Here is a 16,961-nt window from a genome sequence, read left to right on the forward strand (position 1 = left end):
TCAGATTGCCAGTAGCCGCTTCCATTCATTCACTAAGCAGGTTTCACCAGGGCTGGGTGCCTTGTTAAGCATTTTACTTAGATTATCCCCTTAATCTTCCCCACAGCTCGGCTGGTTGGTAGGGTCATCCCGATATTACAGGTGAGTTCAGAAAGGTTAAGTGACTTGGCCAGGGCCACACAGCCAGTAAAGTCACGAAGACCAGATCCAAAAGACTCCAGAGCGCATGTTCCTGACCACAACGTTAAGCTTTTCTTAGGGCTTGCCCAGAGGAGGAAGGCTGGCCCTCCCTCCCCTTAGACCTCTCTGGGAAGAAGCCTGTGGAGGGCTGACCACGTGGGACAGCTTGGTGGAGTTAGGGTCACCTTTTAGATTCTGCCAGCACTGTACCATTGACTGACAGAAAAAGTCCATCCAGAGAACTCGTTCTCTGTGAAGACCTGGGTTCAAATCTCAGCTCTGTCTTGGATTTGCTGTGTGACCTCCACAGGCTCTTCAGCCTCGACTTTTATTTTTGCCCTCTTGTGGTCTAGGTTTTCCAGACAGGGTTTCTTTGTGCAGCCCTGGCTGTCCTGGAACTTGTTCTGTAGACCAGGCTGGCTGCAAACTCAGAGATCTGCCTGCCTCTGCTGGGATTAAAGGCGTGTGCCACCATGCTGCCTGGCACATTGTCTCCCTCCCCACCCCTCTTGGTTTGTTTGTTTGTTTGAAGCAGGTTCTTACTATGTAGCCCAAGATAGCCTTGAATTCACTGTGTTGCTCAGGCTGGCCTTAAATTTAATATTTAATCCAGGCTGACCTAAATTCTCAAATCTCCTGTTGCAACCTCCAGAGGTCTGGGATTACAGACCTGAACCACTATGCCCAGACTTCTCTTTTTCCTTCCCCTCCTCCTTTTCTTTTGTGGTGCTAGGTGTTGAATCCAAGCCTTCATGTATGCTAAGCATCAACTCTACTATAGCTGGAGCCTCAGTTTTCCCAGTTGAAAAATGGGCACTATCCTACTCATCTGCCCAATTGTTGTTCACCAGGTAGTTTATCAAATGCCACCTGTTATATAACATCAAGATCTTGGACAGCAGCGGCCTTCAGGCAGACTGGGGTTCCCCAGCCTGCCCCTTCGTCCCTGTAGATTGCCCAGAGACAATGTGTGTAGTCAGGCAGCACCTGGAAGAAGGGTGGGCTCTGTAGTCCCACCTTGGCATGCTGCCAGGTCCCTCCCCCAAGCTTTTGTCCCTACTGGGCTCCTCATCAGTGTGGGTGAAGGGCAAGCTGACCCCTGGCCTAGAGGTGGGCCTGGAGGTGAGGAAAGGAGGAAGGGGAGGTCAGGGGTGGGGCTGACCCCGCGGGAGGTCACCTGGGCAGTTAATCCAGCCTGACAGAGCTGGGATGAGCTGGGAGGAATTAGGCCCTTACAACACCCTTTCATCCGTCACCGCCTGCCCGCCCGCCCAGCCTCCCTCCTTCCTTCCTCTCTCTGCCCTTTTCTCCTCTCTCCCTCCCTTCGCTGGCAGCCCAGCCCTAATAAAATGCGGTGTCTCCAGCGAGTCTGCCCGGCTGCCGCCTTGCTGCTCCTGCCTGCACGCAGCCCTCAAACCAAAAGCTCAGCGCAGCCCCGCCTGGCAGCTGCCAGCTTAACCCTTGCCAGTCCAAGTCAGTCACATGGGCGTGGCCTCTTCCCTGGCTGGCTTGCAGAATGGGTGAGGCCTACTTGGAGAGGTACAGGCCAAGGAAGGGGCTGAGGTCCTGTCCTGAGGACAGAGCTTCTGTGTGGCGCCCACGCTCTGTCTTCTCATCTTTACCGTGTCTGGCTCCATAGGCCCCCAGAGTCTCTGTCTGACTGGGCACTAAGACCGGGTAGTAGTTCCAGGCTGAGTTGGGTCACAGTGGCTGCTGAGTGTATCCTGGCTTTCTGAACAAGAATGCTTCTGTGCACATGTGTGTGCATGTATGTGTGTGACAGGGGAACCTGAGTGTGTTCTGCACTTGTGTATTGGGGGGCCTAGCTCTCTTTAGTTTGTTATGTAAGTGTAATGTTCACCGGCCTCAGGTGTGTGTGTGTGTGTGTGTGTGTAAGGGATGTCATTTTTCTCAAAGGGTAATGATTTTTCTAGTGGGACTTCATGTACATGTAACAAGAGATATCATGTGTCTATCAGATAGAAAGCTTCATAGTGTGGTCATGCATCTATGCCATCTCCTGGTGCACGCGCGCGCACACACACACACACACGCGCACACACACGCACACACCCGCCCACGGGTGCTCACATACTCATTCTCCTCTCAGAAGCCTTGGAGTTGGGATCTGGAAGCAGGGGTCAGCACTTCCAGCATATGCAGTCAGTGACAGCATCTAGAAGATTCTGGGCCAGGACCACACCCTCCCCAAGAAGGCAAACACAGACCCCTCCTCCCCCAACTCATAGCTTCCCAATCCCAGTCTTAGGTCCCACCAGCTCTAGGATCAGTACCTCCTGTTGGCTGGCCCCACTGTCACCCGAGCTAAAAGGGATAGACAGGTGGGTGAGGGGCTGGGAGTGCCTGGGCGTGGAGGCAGGGGGTTTTACACGCATGTGCAAGCATGTCTATGTGTGAACTCAAGATCAAAGTGCAGCCCCAGGTGACCTGGCAACAGCGGTGGTGGTGGCAGAGGACAGCTGGCTGATGGAAAAACGCCAAGCCAGCAAGCAGAGTGGAGTCAGGGAGGCCTTGGTTGGGAGCCTCCACCCAGGCCTGCTCACAATGTGGGTAGCCACAGGGTCAGGAGCACCTGCCCCCCCATCTCAGCATCCCCTAGAAGCTCAGAGGGCCCTCTTCACTTAACAGAACTCCCAACTCCAGTCCTCCCTTCAGAACTGCCTGCCGCTAGTCTCCAGTTCAAAGAGCACTGTGGTTATTTTCTTCTTCTTCTTTTTTTTTTATTTTATTAACATTATATATAAAGACTGGTCCAGTAAGAAAGCAGAAATGAGAAGGCTGGGGAGGGGTGGGAGCTGGCTTCACTCCTGTCCCCTTGGGGTGGGACTCGGAGACCCACCACATCTCTCCTTACTCCTGTACCTCCCACAAAACCCAAATCCAGTAGGAGCCCACATCCCTCTTTCGGTTTGCAACACACAGGGAGATTGGTCCAGGAGGAACAGGGTCACATAAATAGGAAACCACAAGGGAGGAGGCTGCTTCTCTTGGTTGCTCTTTTAAAAAAAAACAACAACAAAAAAAACACACACTATATATATAACTACAGTCTTTTACCTCTCCTTTTCTTCGATGTCTTACCACATCAGGGGCAGAAGAAAGTTAGCTTTGGGGGGACGCCTGGGCCAGGGAGAGGCACTACTGGTACCAGCCCTCTGAGCAGCCAGCCTCACCCCTAAGGCACTGAGTCTTAGGCTTCCTCTGTCTGCGACTCCTCTCTTGCATCCTGCAGCTGAGGGGAAGCGATCCCTTTCCAAAGCTGCGGTGAAGGGAGTGTTTGGGGATTTGTCTTGCCTGGTGTATCTCTGCAGAGAGTTGGGGTTTGACCCCCCAGACTGCCAGCTTACTGGGAGAAAAGGAAGGGGTGACAGGGGTAGGGGTGGGGGACAGAGCAGAACTGCCCGCCCTGTGAGATGAGTGGGATTTGGTCCTAACTGTTAACAATGCCCTTTGTTGTCCTATGCTTCAACAGCTTTTAAAACCAGAGTTGTGCAAAGTCCTGTACATGGAAGAAGAAATGGGGTCCTTAGGAAAAACACACACGGGTGGCCCTTCTCCCCAGGGAAGGGGTGGAGAGAAGGCTCCTTTAACTCTTCCCTGGACATTAAAAGGTTTCCTCATTGGGGGGAGTTTTCTTTGGTTTAACCCTCAAATCTTAAATGAGGGCTAGGTCAGGCCCCCACCTTGAGGATCAGCCATGATGCAGTGTCCAATGTCTTTCAAAGAGTGGCTCAAGAGTGGCTTGGTTGCCCGGATGACTTAGGTCTGGCAGTGCTGGAATCCATGGTCCCTGGTACCCCAGAGCAGGCGGGATCTGCAGATACTCCGACTCTTCCCCCTTTCGGAGTTCTCTACTGTGTCGGAGAGGCTGGAAGACCACGCCGGTTCCTGGAGCAGAGAGCGCGCGTGCTGTCTCCACCGGAGCTAAATGCCTCGATATCTGGAGGGCACCCCAGTCTAAGCAGGAGGAAGGAGGTTGGTTTAGGGGGGCATCCTTGGTCCACGCATATCTCATCTGGAGGTTCTTGGGTCCCTGGAAGGGACAAGGGAGGGGGAAGGGAGTCTTTCCCCTGTGCCCCTGGATGATTCCTGAGTGTCGCTAGGATAGGGCACCTTCTGCCTGGTCCTGGGGGGTCCTTCGTGGGGGCGGGGCGCAGGCCAGGTGGGTGCTCAGTACACAGCCCCAGGGTTAGGTGGGGGCCCCGGGGAGGCATGGTGCAGGGTAGCCGGCTGAGGTGGCTGTTGCTGTAAGTGGGGTCCGCTGAGGTTCTGTGCATGGTACCAGGAGTTGGTGGGGTCGTCCAGGTAGTTGGGGGAGGCACTGTACGGGAGCGGTGGGGGCAGCTGGTTGCGGGTAGGGGCTGGAGTGGAATGGGAAGACGTGTCCCAGAGAGCGGGTGACGGCGGAGAGTTGCAGGCCATGGAGTCGCTGTTGTTGGGGCTGTGCTCCAGCGGCACTTCCCCGTTCTTGTAGAGCTTTTTGAACTTGGAGCGGCGGTTCTGGAACCAGATTTTCACCTGGACAGAATAAGAAAAGAGCAAGTAGTTAGCCTCTCTGGGATGCCAAAAGGAAACCCCACAGGGAGCCCAGTACCCAGCCTCTAGGGGAAACTAGGCAAAAACTCCAGGGCCTCCACTCCCAAGCCAGCGTCTTTCTTTCCAGTTGGAAAAAAACTGCGGCTTGGAACATTCTACTGGTCCCGTCTGCCACTTCCGAAGTGCGACCTTAAGCAGGTTACTTAACCTCTCTGGCCTCACCTTCCTCTCATTGCAAAATGGGGACCTTGACAACACTATCACCTATCTCAAAAGGTCACTGTAAGGCTCAAGAAAGTTAAGACACTTAAATACTGAAATGGTCTACTATACCGCAAACCCTCAATAAAAAAGGCACCCTAGTGAGATCTGGGCAGTTTGTGGTATTTTGCCCACATCAGAGCCCTAAGCCGAGGTTCACAGATACACAGCGACAAACACACACCCACACAGGCATCTCCATACTCAGCGACATACCCACTCACAGCCTCGCACAGCTACCAGACGGTAAAGCTATAAATGCAGGCATATACACCCAGATAAGAACCCACAACATGAACACCCCCCATTCACACACAGGGTTCTGGGGGGGGGGGGCTCTGGTTGGGTCTTGGGGGTGACCCAGGGACTCGGGAGCAGGTGAACCTGAGTCCCTAAATTTCCCCTGGGATATCTCCCCCTCCGCCTGCCTCTCTCCACCCCATGACTGGCACAAACAATGAATCAGCTCTTCCCCAGGTGACCCAGATCCCCGATGGACCAGGCCCCACGCAGCCCAGCCGCAACCAAGGCCAGCCTGTCAACACCTGTAGAGAGCCAGGCACCCAACATTCCTCCCCAGAGCAATGAGACTTCTTGGTGTTTAGGGAACGGGTAAAGGGTTGGCGAAAGTCTCCCACTTTCTGACTCTATGTCCTTTTGTTCGGGGGAACCTCTCGGGCCTGACTTTGGGCAGAGGCATTTGGGTACAAAGCAAGACCATGTTTTTACACAAGCGTACATTTTGGTGTATGCTCTAACTGGTGCTCCAGCACAGATACTTGCCTTCTGTTTGCAAAATGACCCTTAAAGGACCTCCCTCCCTCCTTACATTTTTCTGGCACATCGCCTGTCTGCCCCCCCCACACACACACACTTCGTCTGGGAGAGAGAAAACTCCTGTGTCCTGTAATATTGCTGAAGGCCTTGGGAGCTGGGAGTTCTGGGGTGCAGGGGGGGACATCTCTCTGTGACAGACATACACAGTTGCATAAGTTCACATGGATGCACACTGCACCCGTCTACACTCGTTACTGTAAACCTTTCAACAAACGCTGAGACTTTTTGATTCGCTCAACCCACAGGCAAGAGTCGCTGCAATCTGCTGAGGGGCAGGGGTTGGGGGTACTTAAAGGCCCAGTCAGGCTCATAGGTACCCCGGTCGCTCACGCTCCCATCTGCCCCCAGGGACTCTTGAGCTTTCGGTACTAACCTGTGTTTGTGTGAGGCCCAGCTGTGCAGCTAGCTCGGCGCGCTCGGGCAAGGCCAGATACTGGGCTTTCTGGAAACGGCGCTGCAGGGCAGCCAGCTGATAGCTGGAGTAGATGGTGCGCGGCTTTCGGACCTTCTTGGGTTTGCCGTTCACCATGCGTACCTCGGCTTCCGGCTCCTCTTTCACCGACACTGCAAGGAGGAATGCACGAGCTTAGCCTCGGCCTGCGACCCCGCACTCTCCAAGATCCCCCTCTGTCGAACGCCGCACCCTCCGGCCCACTGATCTCCCCGGGACTTCTTTGGAGGAGCGTTGTGCCGCCCTCGCCCAGGGAGGGAACCGCCGCGACCCAGCCGGACCGGCGGCCGCCCACGACTCGGCGCTCCCAGCTCCGCACCCCGGCCCCGGAGCGGCGGCTCCGGCGCCAGCAAGCGACTGGGTTGAGAACCGCGCGACTTCACTCAGAACGCATTCCCGGCTCAGCTTCTCGTCTGCGGACCGTCCTCTAGTGACCCACTTAACCGGCCTTGGCGTCTCCCACTCCTTCCAGTCTGCCCATTCCCTTTTAATAAGCTTCCTAATTGAGGATAACTTGCTTCAGAAAAAAATGCAAGGATCGTGCAGGCATTCTCTCAATTTTTCCTTTCTCTGTTTTCTTTTTCTTCCTCCCCCTCCGGACTTCCATTCTCTTCTTTCTTTTTTCCTTCCCTTTCTCGCTTCCTTCTGCTTTCTTCCGTACTTTTCTTTACTGTCCTCCCCACATTTGTTTCTCTCTATCCCCACCTCTCTCTACTTCTCAGTCTCTCCTCCCTCCATTTCTGTGACTTCTTTGGGTCTTTCTCCACGTGCCCTTCGCTACTCGCTACTCGGGGTCTCCGGAGACGGCATCCAGAGGAAGGGTCCCCGGAGCCGACTCCCCTCGAGCTCTCAAGCCATCGCGGGCTGCCGGCTCAAGTGCCCGCAGGACAGCAGCGTCGAAGCTTTCCCCCATCACCCAGAACGCGCTCTCTGTGTCCCCAACTTCCCCGGAATCTCCAGGAGACCCCGGCGCACAATGCCGCACATAGTGTCGCCTATCCTCTCTGGGGGTCATCTAACACATCTCCTTCAAACTCTTCTAATTCTTACCCTCGGGGCTTCCCTAGATTTCAGCTCCCATCCCCAGACTTCTTGCTTGGGCACCTTCCAGCGTCTCACACCCTCTCCACAACCCCAGCGTCCTCACCTGGGTCCTGGGCAGGCAGCGGCTGCTCCCGGTACGCTCCATACTGCCTGTAGGAGCCCCCGTAGGTATATTCCGACTTTGGCGAATAAGCGCCGGTGCCAGCGAGCCCATTGAGATTGAACTGGTGGTGGTAGGTGTAGGGGTTCACCGTCTGACCGTAGGGCTGGCCCGAGTAGTAGTCATGTTGGGGAGCGCTGTAATAGCCCAGGTCAGTGACTGAAGACTCGGGCAGGGTAGGCGAGTCCTTGGAGCCCGCATGGCAGCTGAGCGAGCTGGAGATGTCGGTGAGGATGCTGCTGAGCTTGCGATCGAAGGAGCCGCTCATGCTGGCGGGCGTCGCAGCTCCCCAGGCCTCCTCCTCCGAGCGCGGAAGCGGGCGGACAGTAATGCCGGGTAGGCGGAGGAGCCCAGGTGGGATGTGTGTCCAGAGGGCGAGGGCAGGGCCTGGTCGCGTCTGGGGGAGGGGGTGGCCGAAGGGCGCTTAGACCATTGCCGGCTGTCGGTCAGTCGCTGCGTGCCTCTCTCCGCGTCCCAAGCCACAGTCAAATGCTGCCAGCTCCGCCCGGCCAGCCGGTTATAGACTCAATGTTGGAGTGCAGAGGGAGGCTCCTGCGCGCTGATTGGCTGCAAGTCTTGCCTTCGAGGCAAAACATGCTCGCGCTTTCTCACTGGCTCCCCCAACCCTCTTTGTTGTTACCCCAAATGCACACACACACACACACACACACACACACACACAGACCACCGCCGCCACCACTGCGCTCAAGCCCAGAAAAATCCTCCGAAGAGGGCGGGGGGGGGGGAGGATGTGTGGAGGGGTTGGTGGTGCAGAGCCCCCAGGATCAACCCCTCTGTTTTCGTGGCTAGGGGTGGGCTTAGGTGAGATGAGGAAGGAGGGGAACTTGTCCATTGGGTATTTGTGAAAGGAGGTGGTCCTTAGTGATGTATGTGTGTACTATGCAAATGACAGACAGATAAAGTGGCAAAGACCCAGGGTCCACGAAAATATTTTGATCGCTTTTAAAATCCGAAAAAAAAATGGAAAAGAACATCCATGTTGGAAAAAAAGTTTGAGCACATTAATATATTATCTTTATGACATTGCAGTCATGAAACGTAATTTTTAAAATTATAAAAGAAGAGTCTCGCCCAGCAGAAGCATTCTGGCCTGCAAAAGTCCTACGTTGAACTTGAGAGTTTCCACTGGAGCGAGACTGTATTGTATGGATTTTGGGGCTGCTCTAGAGAATGGAGGTACCCCAGACTGTAAGTGTGCAGTTTCACACATGGACCAGGTAGAGCCGAGAGAGCTGTGAGGCAGTAGTCCCTAGGAGGTTGGCTTTCTGTGGACTTAAGTTGGTCTGGGGGCAGGTTCCACACAGTATGGGAAAGCCCTTGGGAGGGCCGACTTCGTTAGGGGTTAAGGATAGAGGATTTTATATGTTCCACAGAATCCCAAAGGTCTGCCATGCGTGCAAGAGTGCCCGTGAAAGAGTGTGTCTGTGTGTGTAGTGTAAAGCAATGGGGTGTAGGATTGTGAACTACCTCGGTCAGAGTGTGCATAGATCGCTCACATCCATCTAGCTCCAACAGTTGAGAGCCAAGTCACGCCACTCGGGTTCTTCCCTCCACGAAGACCCTGATGAAGCGGCTTCTAGCGCTGGGGCAATCTCCAACCCCCATCTCCTAACGCTGTCTGGCTCTCAAAGCCGGTTCCCAGGAAAGAGTTACTGTTCCGGGTGCCAAACCCACTTCTCTACTGCATCCCACTTCTGCTCCCCAACCTAATCCTAGAGAGAAAGAGGGCTTTCCCCAATTTCAATTCTTAACACCCCCGCCCTCCCCCATCGCCACCCAACCCCACCTTCCTTAACCTGGCATTGTCTCTCCCCTTGCTTTGCTAACCAGGACGCATCATGTCGAGGACACACAGTGCCAGCACGCCACCTCGTGGTTGCTTCTGGATTCTGCAGTCTGTCTTAAAGACGCAGTGGAACCAGTTCGCAGAGAGCAAAGGGGTCTCATTCTGTATAGAGTGTGTAGGGGGCTTGGTGGGGCTTTCCAACGCCAGACCCTATCACAGGATGCCGAGCCTGGAAAAACCTCGGCTTGGAGGAGCAGAGGGCCTAGGTCCGGGCGCAGGGACAGGAGGAGGTGACCGCCTGGCCTGGGCCGCCCCGGGAGGCCGCCGCGTGGGAAAGGTGGGGGCGGGGGCGGGCGAGGGGAGCGCTATCTGTCTGTCTATCTGAGCGTCCCCCCAGCTCCTATCGCCCGCCGCTGCGAGCTCGTGGCGGGGCGAGTTGCCACCCGCTCTGGATGCCCTCTGTTCTTCTGCCAAGAGGGCGCCCAAGGAGCCCGGGGCGTTGAGGGCAGGAAGGGCACTGGGCTGCCGGTTCCCCTCCCAGGATGAGAGCGGGGGCGGCGGGCAGGGCCTGCTTTGGAGCCCCCAGCTGCCCACAGGGAAGGGACAGCGTCGGACAAACCCTGTCTCGTGGGTTCGTTCATTCATTTGGGGGTGACAGGTGATTCAAAGACGCCCTAATCTCTCCTCACCCCATCTGGGCCTGGCTCCTGAGCAAAATGTGAGTGAGCACAGGAGCCTTGGGGTTGTAGTGAGTTATTTTAGGGTAATTTCTAAGGTCTGTTGTATTCTAGAAATGGACTGAAATCACAACATCAGCAGCGGCAAGAGGCATTTAAGGCCGGGTGTGGTGGTGCACGCCTTTAACACTAGCAGAGTCTGCTGAATCTCTGTGAGTTCAAGGCCAGCCTGGTGTAAAGAGTTCCAGGACTTCCGGGTTGTACAGAGAGATCCTGTCTGGCGGGGAAAGAGGAGGAGGAAGAAGAGGAGGAACAGGGTTTCTCAGTGTAGCCTTGACTGTCCTGGAACTCACTCTGTGGACCAGGCTGGCCTTTGAACTCACAGAAATCTACCTGCCTCTGCCTCCCAAGAGCTGGGATTAAAGGCGTGAGCCACCACCTGGCTCAGCATTATTTTTTAAATACTTTTTTATAACTTATTTTAAATTTTATGTACATTAGTTTTTTGTTTGCATGTATGTGAGCGTGAGGGTGTTGGATCCTCCGGAACTGGACAATTGTAAACCACGGTGTGAGTGCTGGGAATTGAACCCAGATCCATTGGGAATGGGCAGCCAGTGCTCTTAACCACTGAACCATCTCTCCAGCAGAAACATTATTTAAATACTTGTTTGATGGTGTATGGGTAACACCCTGTTCCCTTTTGCACGGCATGCTGGGGACTGCCCACCCCCTTCTCCATTATCCTTCAGATACCTAAGACAGTCTTTGGGGAATGTTTGCTGAGTGGCTAAATAAGAAGAGCTAAATCCCTCTAGTGCTGAGACTGAGGCATGCTGTCATCCTCGAAATAAATGAGTATTGAGTTGTCCCTGAGGGGTCCCCCAGGCCGGCAGGAAGGGAGCCACTGACAGCTGGGTCATAGCTGGGTGGAGAAGTAGCCAGAGGATGCCATGCCGTAGGACCGGTGTGACCCACTGGACCTCATCTGGTCCAGCGAGAAGAGCAAGTGTCAGCTAGCTACAGTCCTGCTTCTGAAGGAGGGGCGAAGCAAACCGACAGGTGATAGAACTCAGGCAGGCTGGCAGGAGTGAGGAGGGGCACTGGTTGGTGTCCCAGTCAAGGTCTGGTACACACACTGTCTCTGGTATGGGGAAGAGATGCCCGTGGATGGGTCTGTTTCTTGGGCAGAACAGGCACTGTTCACAGAAAACCAGGTAGAGCCACCGCTCCACCTGGATTCGGGTGGGGGGGTGGGAGGCGGAGGATGAAGCCAGGTGTGTAGGCGGCTTGCTTTCTTCCTTGCCTGGGGATCTGGCGCCATCTAGTGGTCATAATGAAAAAAGTCATGTCAGAATCTTTGGGAGGTTGGAAGATGGCCTCCTGCAGTGACAGGTGGTTCCCATAACCCTGTCTTATATTGCTTTTCGGTTTCCAGTTTTCCCTCTGTCCACCTATCTTGTTTGGACAATGGCTCCTCTTTTCTTGTTTCTTACTTTCAAGTCAAAAAGCAATTTACACATCTTTCCAGAGTCTCATCCAAGCAGGCTCTGCAGAGCCCCTACACTGTATCTCTGTCTTGAGTGCTGATGGTCTTGAGGTCTTCAAGACAGATGTGATGCCCCCTTCACGGGACCCAACTTTCTTCCCGGGGAGTTTGCACTTTGGGGACCAGTTTCACTTTGGTGTGGAGAGTGATGGGGGGAGGCTTGTGCATGCCTACAGAGTGGCCACACCCTTTATAGGTAGAAAGGCATCTGAACCAAGCCCAGGAGGAAGTGTTGGGTTTGATCTATAAAAACAGGGATAAGGGGAAAGAGTGCTTGCCCCTGGAACCACTGATGGAAAAGGCTGTGCAAACGCTCGTGGAGCAGCCTGGAGCATAGGATGGGGGTCAGTGGTGGGGAGGCCCTAAAATGGGGCCAGAGGTGGAGGCAGAGACTTAGAACTCAGTTCTGGAAATGGAATACACTTAATCCATAGGCTGCAGGGAACCAGTAAAGTTTTAACCAGGGCAGGGTGTAGAGGTGCATGTCTTCATCTCCAGCACTTAGGGAGGCAGAGGCAGGTAGATCTCTGTGAGTTGAGGCTAGTCTGGTCTACAAAATGAGTTCCAGGTCAGTCAGGGCTACACGGAGAATCCCTGTCTCAGAAAACAACAACAAAGCAACAAGTTTTAACCAGGAGGGGGACAAGGTGGGTGTTTCACTCTGGAAGCATCCTGACTGTTCTGTGAACAGTTCTCAAGCCTGAAGGCTAGAGGCCACTGCAGTGGTTCAAGGAAGAAGATAGTGTGGTCTGGGCTAAGTGGGGTAGAAAGAATGATTTGGAGGATCATCAGAGGCAGGGTTACGGGGCTTGGGGATGGATGGGGTGGGAGCGGCAGGGAGAGAGGGATGGAGAGGTAGCCTCCAACCTTCAGATTTGGACAGTTAAGTGTTGAAGGTGGAGGCATTCTATGGGCAAGAGAATGCCAGAAAGAGGGCTATATGGCGGGGAAGAGGACTCAGTTACTGGATGGAAGCAGCCCTGCAGATAAGCGCATATCCCAATCCATGAATTAGTGTAAATCAGAGTTGTGCGCTCAGCACCTAGGCTGAACGCAGGCCGGAAAGCAACACCAGCCCCCAGAAATCCCGAGGACAAACACTATCTTGATCAATTTCATCAGAATACACAAATCAGATTATCTTCATATTTTTAAGATTTATTCATTTTGTTTTATGTATCTGGTCATCCTACCTGAATGTACGCTTGTGCACCATGTGTGGAGGTCCCCTGGGCCTGCAGTTATGGGTGGTTGTGAGCCACCGCGCGGTGCTGGGAACTGAGCCTGGGTTCTCGGCAGGAGCAGCAGGTGTTGCACTCTAACTGCTGAGCCGTCACCCCAGCTCCCTTTTTACTTTTATGTAAATGGAATGGACAGTATATACTCTCTCGTCTCTGTCTCTTCCTCCTCCTCTTCTCCCTCTTTCTCCTTCTTTCCTTCCATTGCAATACTGGGGATGGCCTCATGGATGCTGAACACAAGCTGTATCACTGAGCTCCTAACTCCCTTAGCCCAGCCTGGTTTTTTATTTTGTTTTGTTTTTTCTTTTCTTTTCTTTTACTCAACATTGTACTGTAAAATATATGCAAGTTGTAGGCTATGTTGGCACATTCTGTGTGAGCCGCCTGTCATGGACTACATCACCGTGCGTTTATCTGCTCTACAGTTGACAGGTCTTTGGGTAGCTTCCAGTCTGGGGTGATCCTAAGTATCACTGGGAGGACTATTCTTGTACCTGTCTTTTGGTGCACGTGTGTTTTGTGCCTGAGGCTGGAATTGGGTGCTGTGTGGCATATGTACAGGTTACTTTAGAAGATCCTCCCAAGCAGGTCTCTGGTGGAGTCTGAGCATCCCTGAGACACCCTGGAAGGTCTGTCCAGCAGTGGTTGGCAACAGGCCACATGGTTCTGAAAAACTGTTCAGTAGCCAGGCACGTGGGTGCACGCGTTTAGTCCCAGCACTTGGAAGGCAGAGGCAGGAGGATCTCTGTGAGTTTGAGGCTAGCCTAGTTCATAGTTGAGTCTAGTATAACCAGGTTTATATATATAGAGAGAGACCTTGTCTCGAGAAGACAGGGAAGAAGGAGAAAGAGGAGGAGGAGGGAGGAAGAAAAGGAAAGACTAGGAATGGAAGCTGGGAGCCTGACATTTTATGGCGGCTGAGCCTCTGACCCGAAGAGATGGTCTGGGAGAGAAGGAGACTCCACAGGGCCGAGAAAAGCGGCATCTGGTGGTCAGAGATGGGAAGCCGTGCAAAGGGCCCTGAGTGTGTGTGGGGGGTGGCTCTGAAGGAGAGCTTCCAAGAGGAGAATGTGGCCAGGAAGCCCCAAAGGGGCCATGTGGCCTGGCTGGGGCAGCATAAGGATGCCACCTCTCATGGAGTCGGTTGGTGATGGGGAGGAGCAGGGGGCTGTTTACTGCCTGTGCTGAGCTGAGTAGGAGGGAGGGAAGCTCAGGGCAAGTGCAGGCAGCTCTGTCCTGTCGCCTGTGGAGGCTGGAGAGGGGCAGAGAGGGTGGGAGCTGCAGGGTGCCGGCTTGTTGGGAGCAGGGATGTGAGTGTTTGAAATGGGAGCAAGCCTTTTTTGATGTCCGTTGGAGCCAGTGGGTGCCAGGTGCTGGGTGCCATTCCTGAGGAGGTAGGCGGGAGGGAAGGATCTGGAGCCCCATCAAAGGGGTGATCTCTTATGTTGAGTCAGGAAGGAAGATGAAGTGATAAGAAGGCAGCTCTTACTCTGGGCCAGGCTCTGCTCAACAAACTCGAGTTCCCTCACCATTCCCCATGAGCCCCGAGGCAGGCATCCTTGTTCCTGCCTTCTGACAGAGGGGGAAACTGAGGCACAGAGAGGATAAGTAAATGGTAGATTCAAGATGCGAACCCAGATAGTCTTTGTCCTCTTCCTCCTCCTTTGAGACAGGGTCTTACTCATCAGTTCAGGATGGTGTAGAACTGACCGTCTCCCCGGACACAGGATAACTGGCTAGGGCAGGCAGTATCAACTTACTGGGGCTAGGCAGCTTGGTCTTCTGGTTTATTGGCCAAAGGTTATTTGGCAAACATAGGAGCTGACCGTGTGGGCATTTGCTAAGCCAACCCTTGAACTTTTCTGTATGTTTAGAACATCTTAGGGTAAGAAGATGGTTCAAGATGGTTGGGGCTTCCCCACTAGTATGGATATGGTGTACGTGTGATGTTAAGCTATGGGGAGAATTGGAGGAGCCAAAGGCACAGCAAGTCTAAAGGGAATCTGTTGCTGAGGGGACTAGAAAGGGACCGACAGGGTGACAGGGCACAGAGGAAATTTCTGGGTGTGCCGGTGCACTCTCTGGGGTGGGGACACCATAAAATTGTAAGGACGCCAGGGATTGTGGTGGGGAGGCGAGGCTCTGGGCTGCAGAAGGCAGAGGGGTCGACCAGGGTAGAGGCTTGCTTGAAAGGCAGGTGGTGTGTTAATGCGCGCTTCTAATCCCAGAACTCAGGAGGCAGAGGTAGGGCAGAGCTCTGTGAGTTCGAGGCCAGCTTGGTCTACAGAACAAGTTCTGGGGCTACACATAGAAACCCTGTCTCAAAAGCCAAAAGCAAAAAACAAACAAACAAAACATAGAAAGAAAAAGAAAGAAGGCCAGAGAGAAACAGCCAATAGCAGGGGTTGTTCAGGAGTCCAGGTTGAATGGGAAGAAAAGAAAGAGTGGACTGGGCAGCTGAAGAAAGGAGGGAGAAGTTCTAGGTTGGAGAACCTGAGGTCAGGAGAGGCCAGAAGAGGTGCTGGAAGGAGGGGTCCATACACCCAGCAGAACTATCAAACCCAAGTACCAGCCCATACCAAACGCTGGAAGGGAGCGTGGGGTGATAGGAGCTCTCATCCAGTGATGGAGAGTATGTAGGAGAATTCGAGATGTGATGGGCAGATGCTTACAAAGGCAAAAATGAAGATGCAGCTCGGTTGGTGGCGCGCTTACCCAGCACGCATGAAACCCTGGACTCTAACTCCAGCGTGGCCTAAAGTCAGGCATTGTGGTTCATCCCTGTAATCCCAGCCCTTGAGAGATGGGGGCAGAAGAATCAAGAGTTCAAGGCCAGGGCTCTGCTTCTGCTCCAGTCAGTAAAGTGCTTGACTTTGATCTCTGGAACTCATGCTAAAACAAAACAAAACAAAACATAAAGTTGGGCATGATGGATCTTGCCTTCAATCTCAGGAGGAGGCAGAGACAGGCAGATCTCTGAGTTTGAGGCCAACCTATTCTACAGAGCGACTGCCAGGACAGCCTGTGCCACGACCACCTGGCTGAAATGGAAACTTATATTCACACGGCAACTTGCACACAAATGTCACAGCCGTCTTTTCCATAATGTCCACGAACTCAGAGCAACCAAAATGTCCCTGTGAGTAGGTGGGAAAAGGAACTATGGTGCACTGAGATCAAAAAAGAAAGTGAGGGGGCTGGAGAGATGGCTCAGTGGTTGGGAGCGCTGACTGCTCTTCCAGAGAACACGAGTTCAATTCCCAGCACCCACATGGCAGCTCACAGCTGTCTTTAGTTCTAATTCCAGGGGATCCAACACCCATGGCAAAACACTAATGCACACAAAGTAAAAATAAATAAATTAAAAAAAGAAACCGAGCCACCAACATATACAAGGATGGGTAGCTTAACCTTTCTGGAGCTCACAATCCTCCTGCCTCAGCCTCCAGAGTACTAGGACTATAGTGGTGTGTCACAATGCCCAGCTTTTGTTTACAGTTAGTAATAATGTATACTTCAAAGTTGCTAGGAGAATGGATACAAATACTCTTGTATTCTTGCTACTTTTCTCTCTTCCTGTAAATGCACTAGGGTGGGGGTGGTGTCAGTAGTCCCAGAGATCCTGGGGCAGGAGGGCATGAGTAGGTGGAAGTTGGAGTTCTTGGGACAGTGAAGCTATTCTACACATCCTATAATGTTAGGTTCCTGTGGTTAGTTGTCTGTCAAAACTCAAAGAATTATCGGTCACAACGCGTGAACACTGTGTTAACCATGGGCTTTTAGTTCAGCATGAAATGCCAACCCTGGGAAACACATTGCAATAGATATGTCACATTAATACAAATGATAGCAACAGGGAAAGCGGAAGAGGTGGGGAGATGGCTCAGTGGGTAAAGGTGTTCACTGTGCAAGCCTGCTGATGTGAGTTCGAGCCCCAGATCAAGCACCATGATGGTGGAAGGAGAGAACTGACTTCACAGAGCTGTCCTCTGGTCTCCACAATGCTTCCTCATGCTATGGCCTCACGTCTTCACACTGTGAACAGGCACACAATGACAATAGTACATTTAAAAGGGGAGAGATGAAAAATTCCTGGTACCACGTGCTCAATTTATCTGCAAAAATGATCTAACTTTAGGAAAATGAGACAGAATTTTTTGGTTTTGTTTTTTTGTTTTTCAAGACAGGGTTTCTCTG

General features: G+C 53.2%; 1 protein-coding gene across 1 annotated transcript; it reads right to left on the reverse strand.

Moving 5' to 3' along the window:
• Positions 1-4,371: 4,371 nt before the first annotated feature.
• On the reverse strand, positions 4,372-7,758 carry Dlx3 (distal-less homeobox 3). Its single transcript, XM_041663860.1, has 3 exons — positions 7,434-7,758; positions 6,209-6,399; positions 4,372-4,719 (listed from the first exon to the last, which is right to left on the reverse strand). Exons 1-3 carry the CDS (start codon positions 7,756-7,758, stop codon positions 4,372-4,374), a joined length of 864 nt encoding a protein of 287 aa, XP_041519794.1.
• Between the last annotated feature and the right edge of the window lie 9,203 nt (positions 7,759-16,961).

The sequence above is a fragment of the Microtus oregoni genome, unplaced genomic scaffold, assembly GCF_018167655.1.
Source record: "Microtus oregoni isolate MIOR12 unplaced genomic scaffold, Mior012 000015F_ref0000493, whole genome shotgun sequence".
NCBI lineage: Eukaryota > Metazoa > Chordata > Mammalia > Rodentia > Cricetidae > Microtus > Microtus oregoni.

Bases quoted from the DNA above. Each gene is read 5' to 3' on its own strand.
- Dlx3 (XM_041663860.1), bottom strand. From the start codon at position 7,758: ATGAGCGGCTCCTTCGATCGCAAGCTCAGCAGCATCCTCACCGACATC. The intron at 6,400-7,433 runs GTGAGGACGCTG...TCCTCCTTGCAG, and splicing joins GCTGCCTGCCCAGGACCCAG to TGTCGGTGAAAGAGGAGCCG. The intron at 4,720-6,208 runs GTTAGTACCGAA...TATTCTGTCCAG, and splicing joins TGGGCCTCACACAAACACAG to GTGAAAATCTGGTTCCAGAA.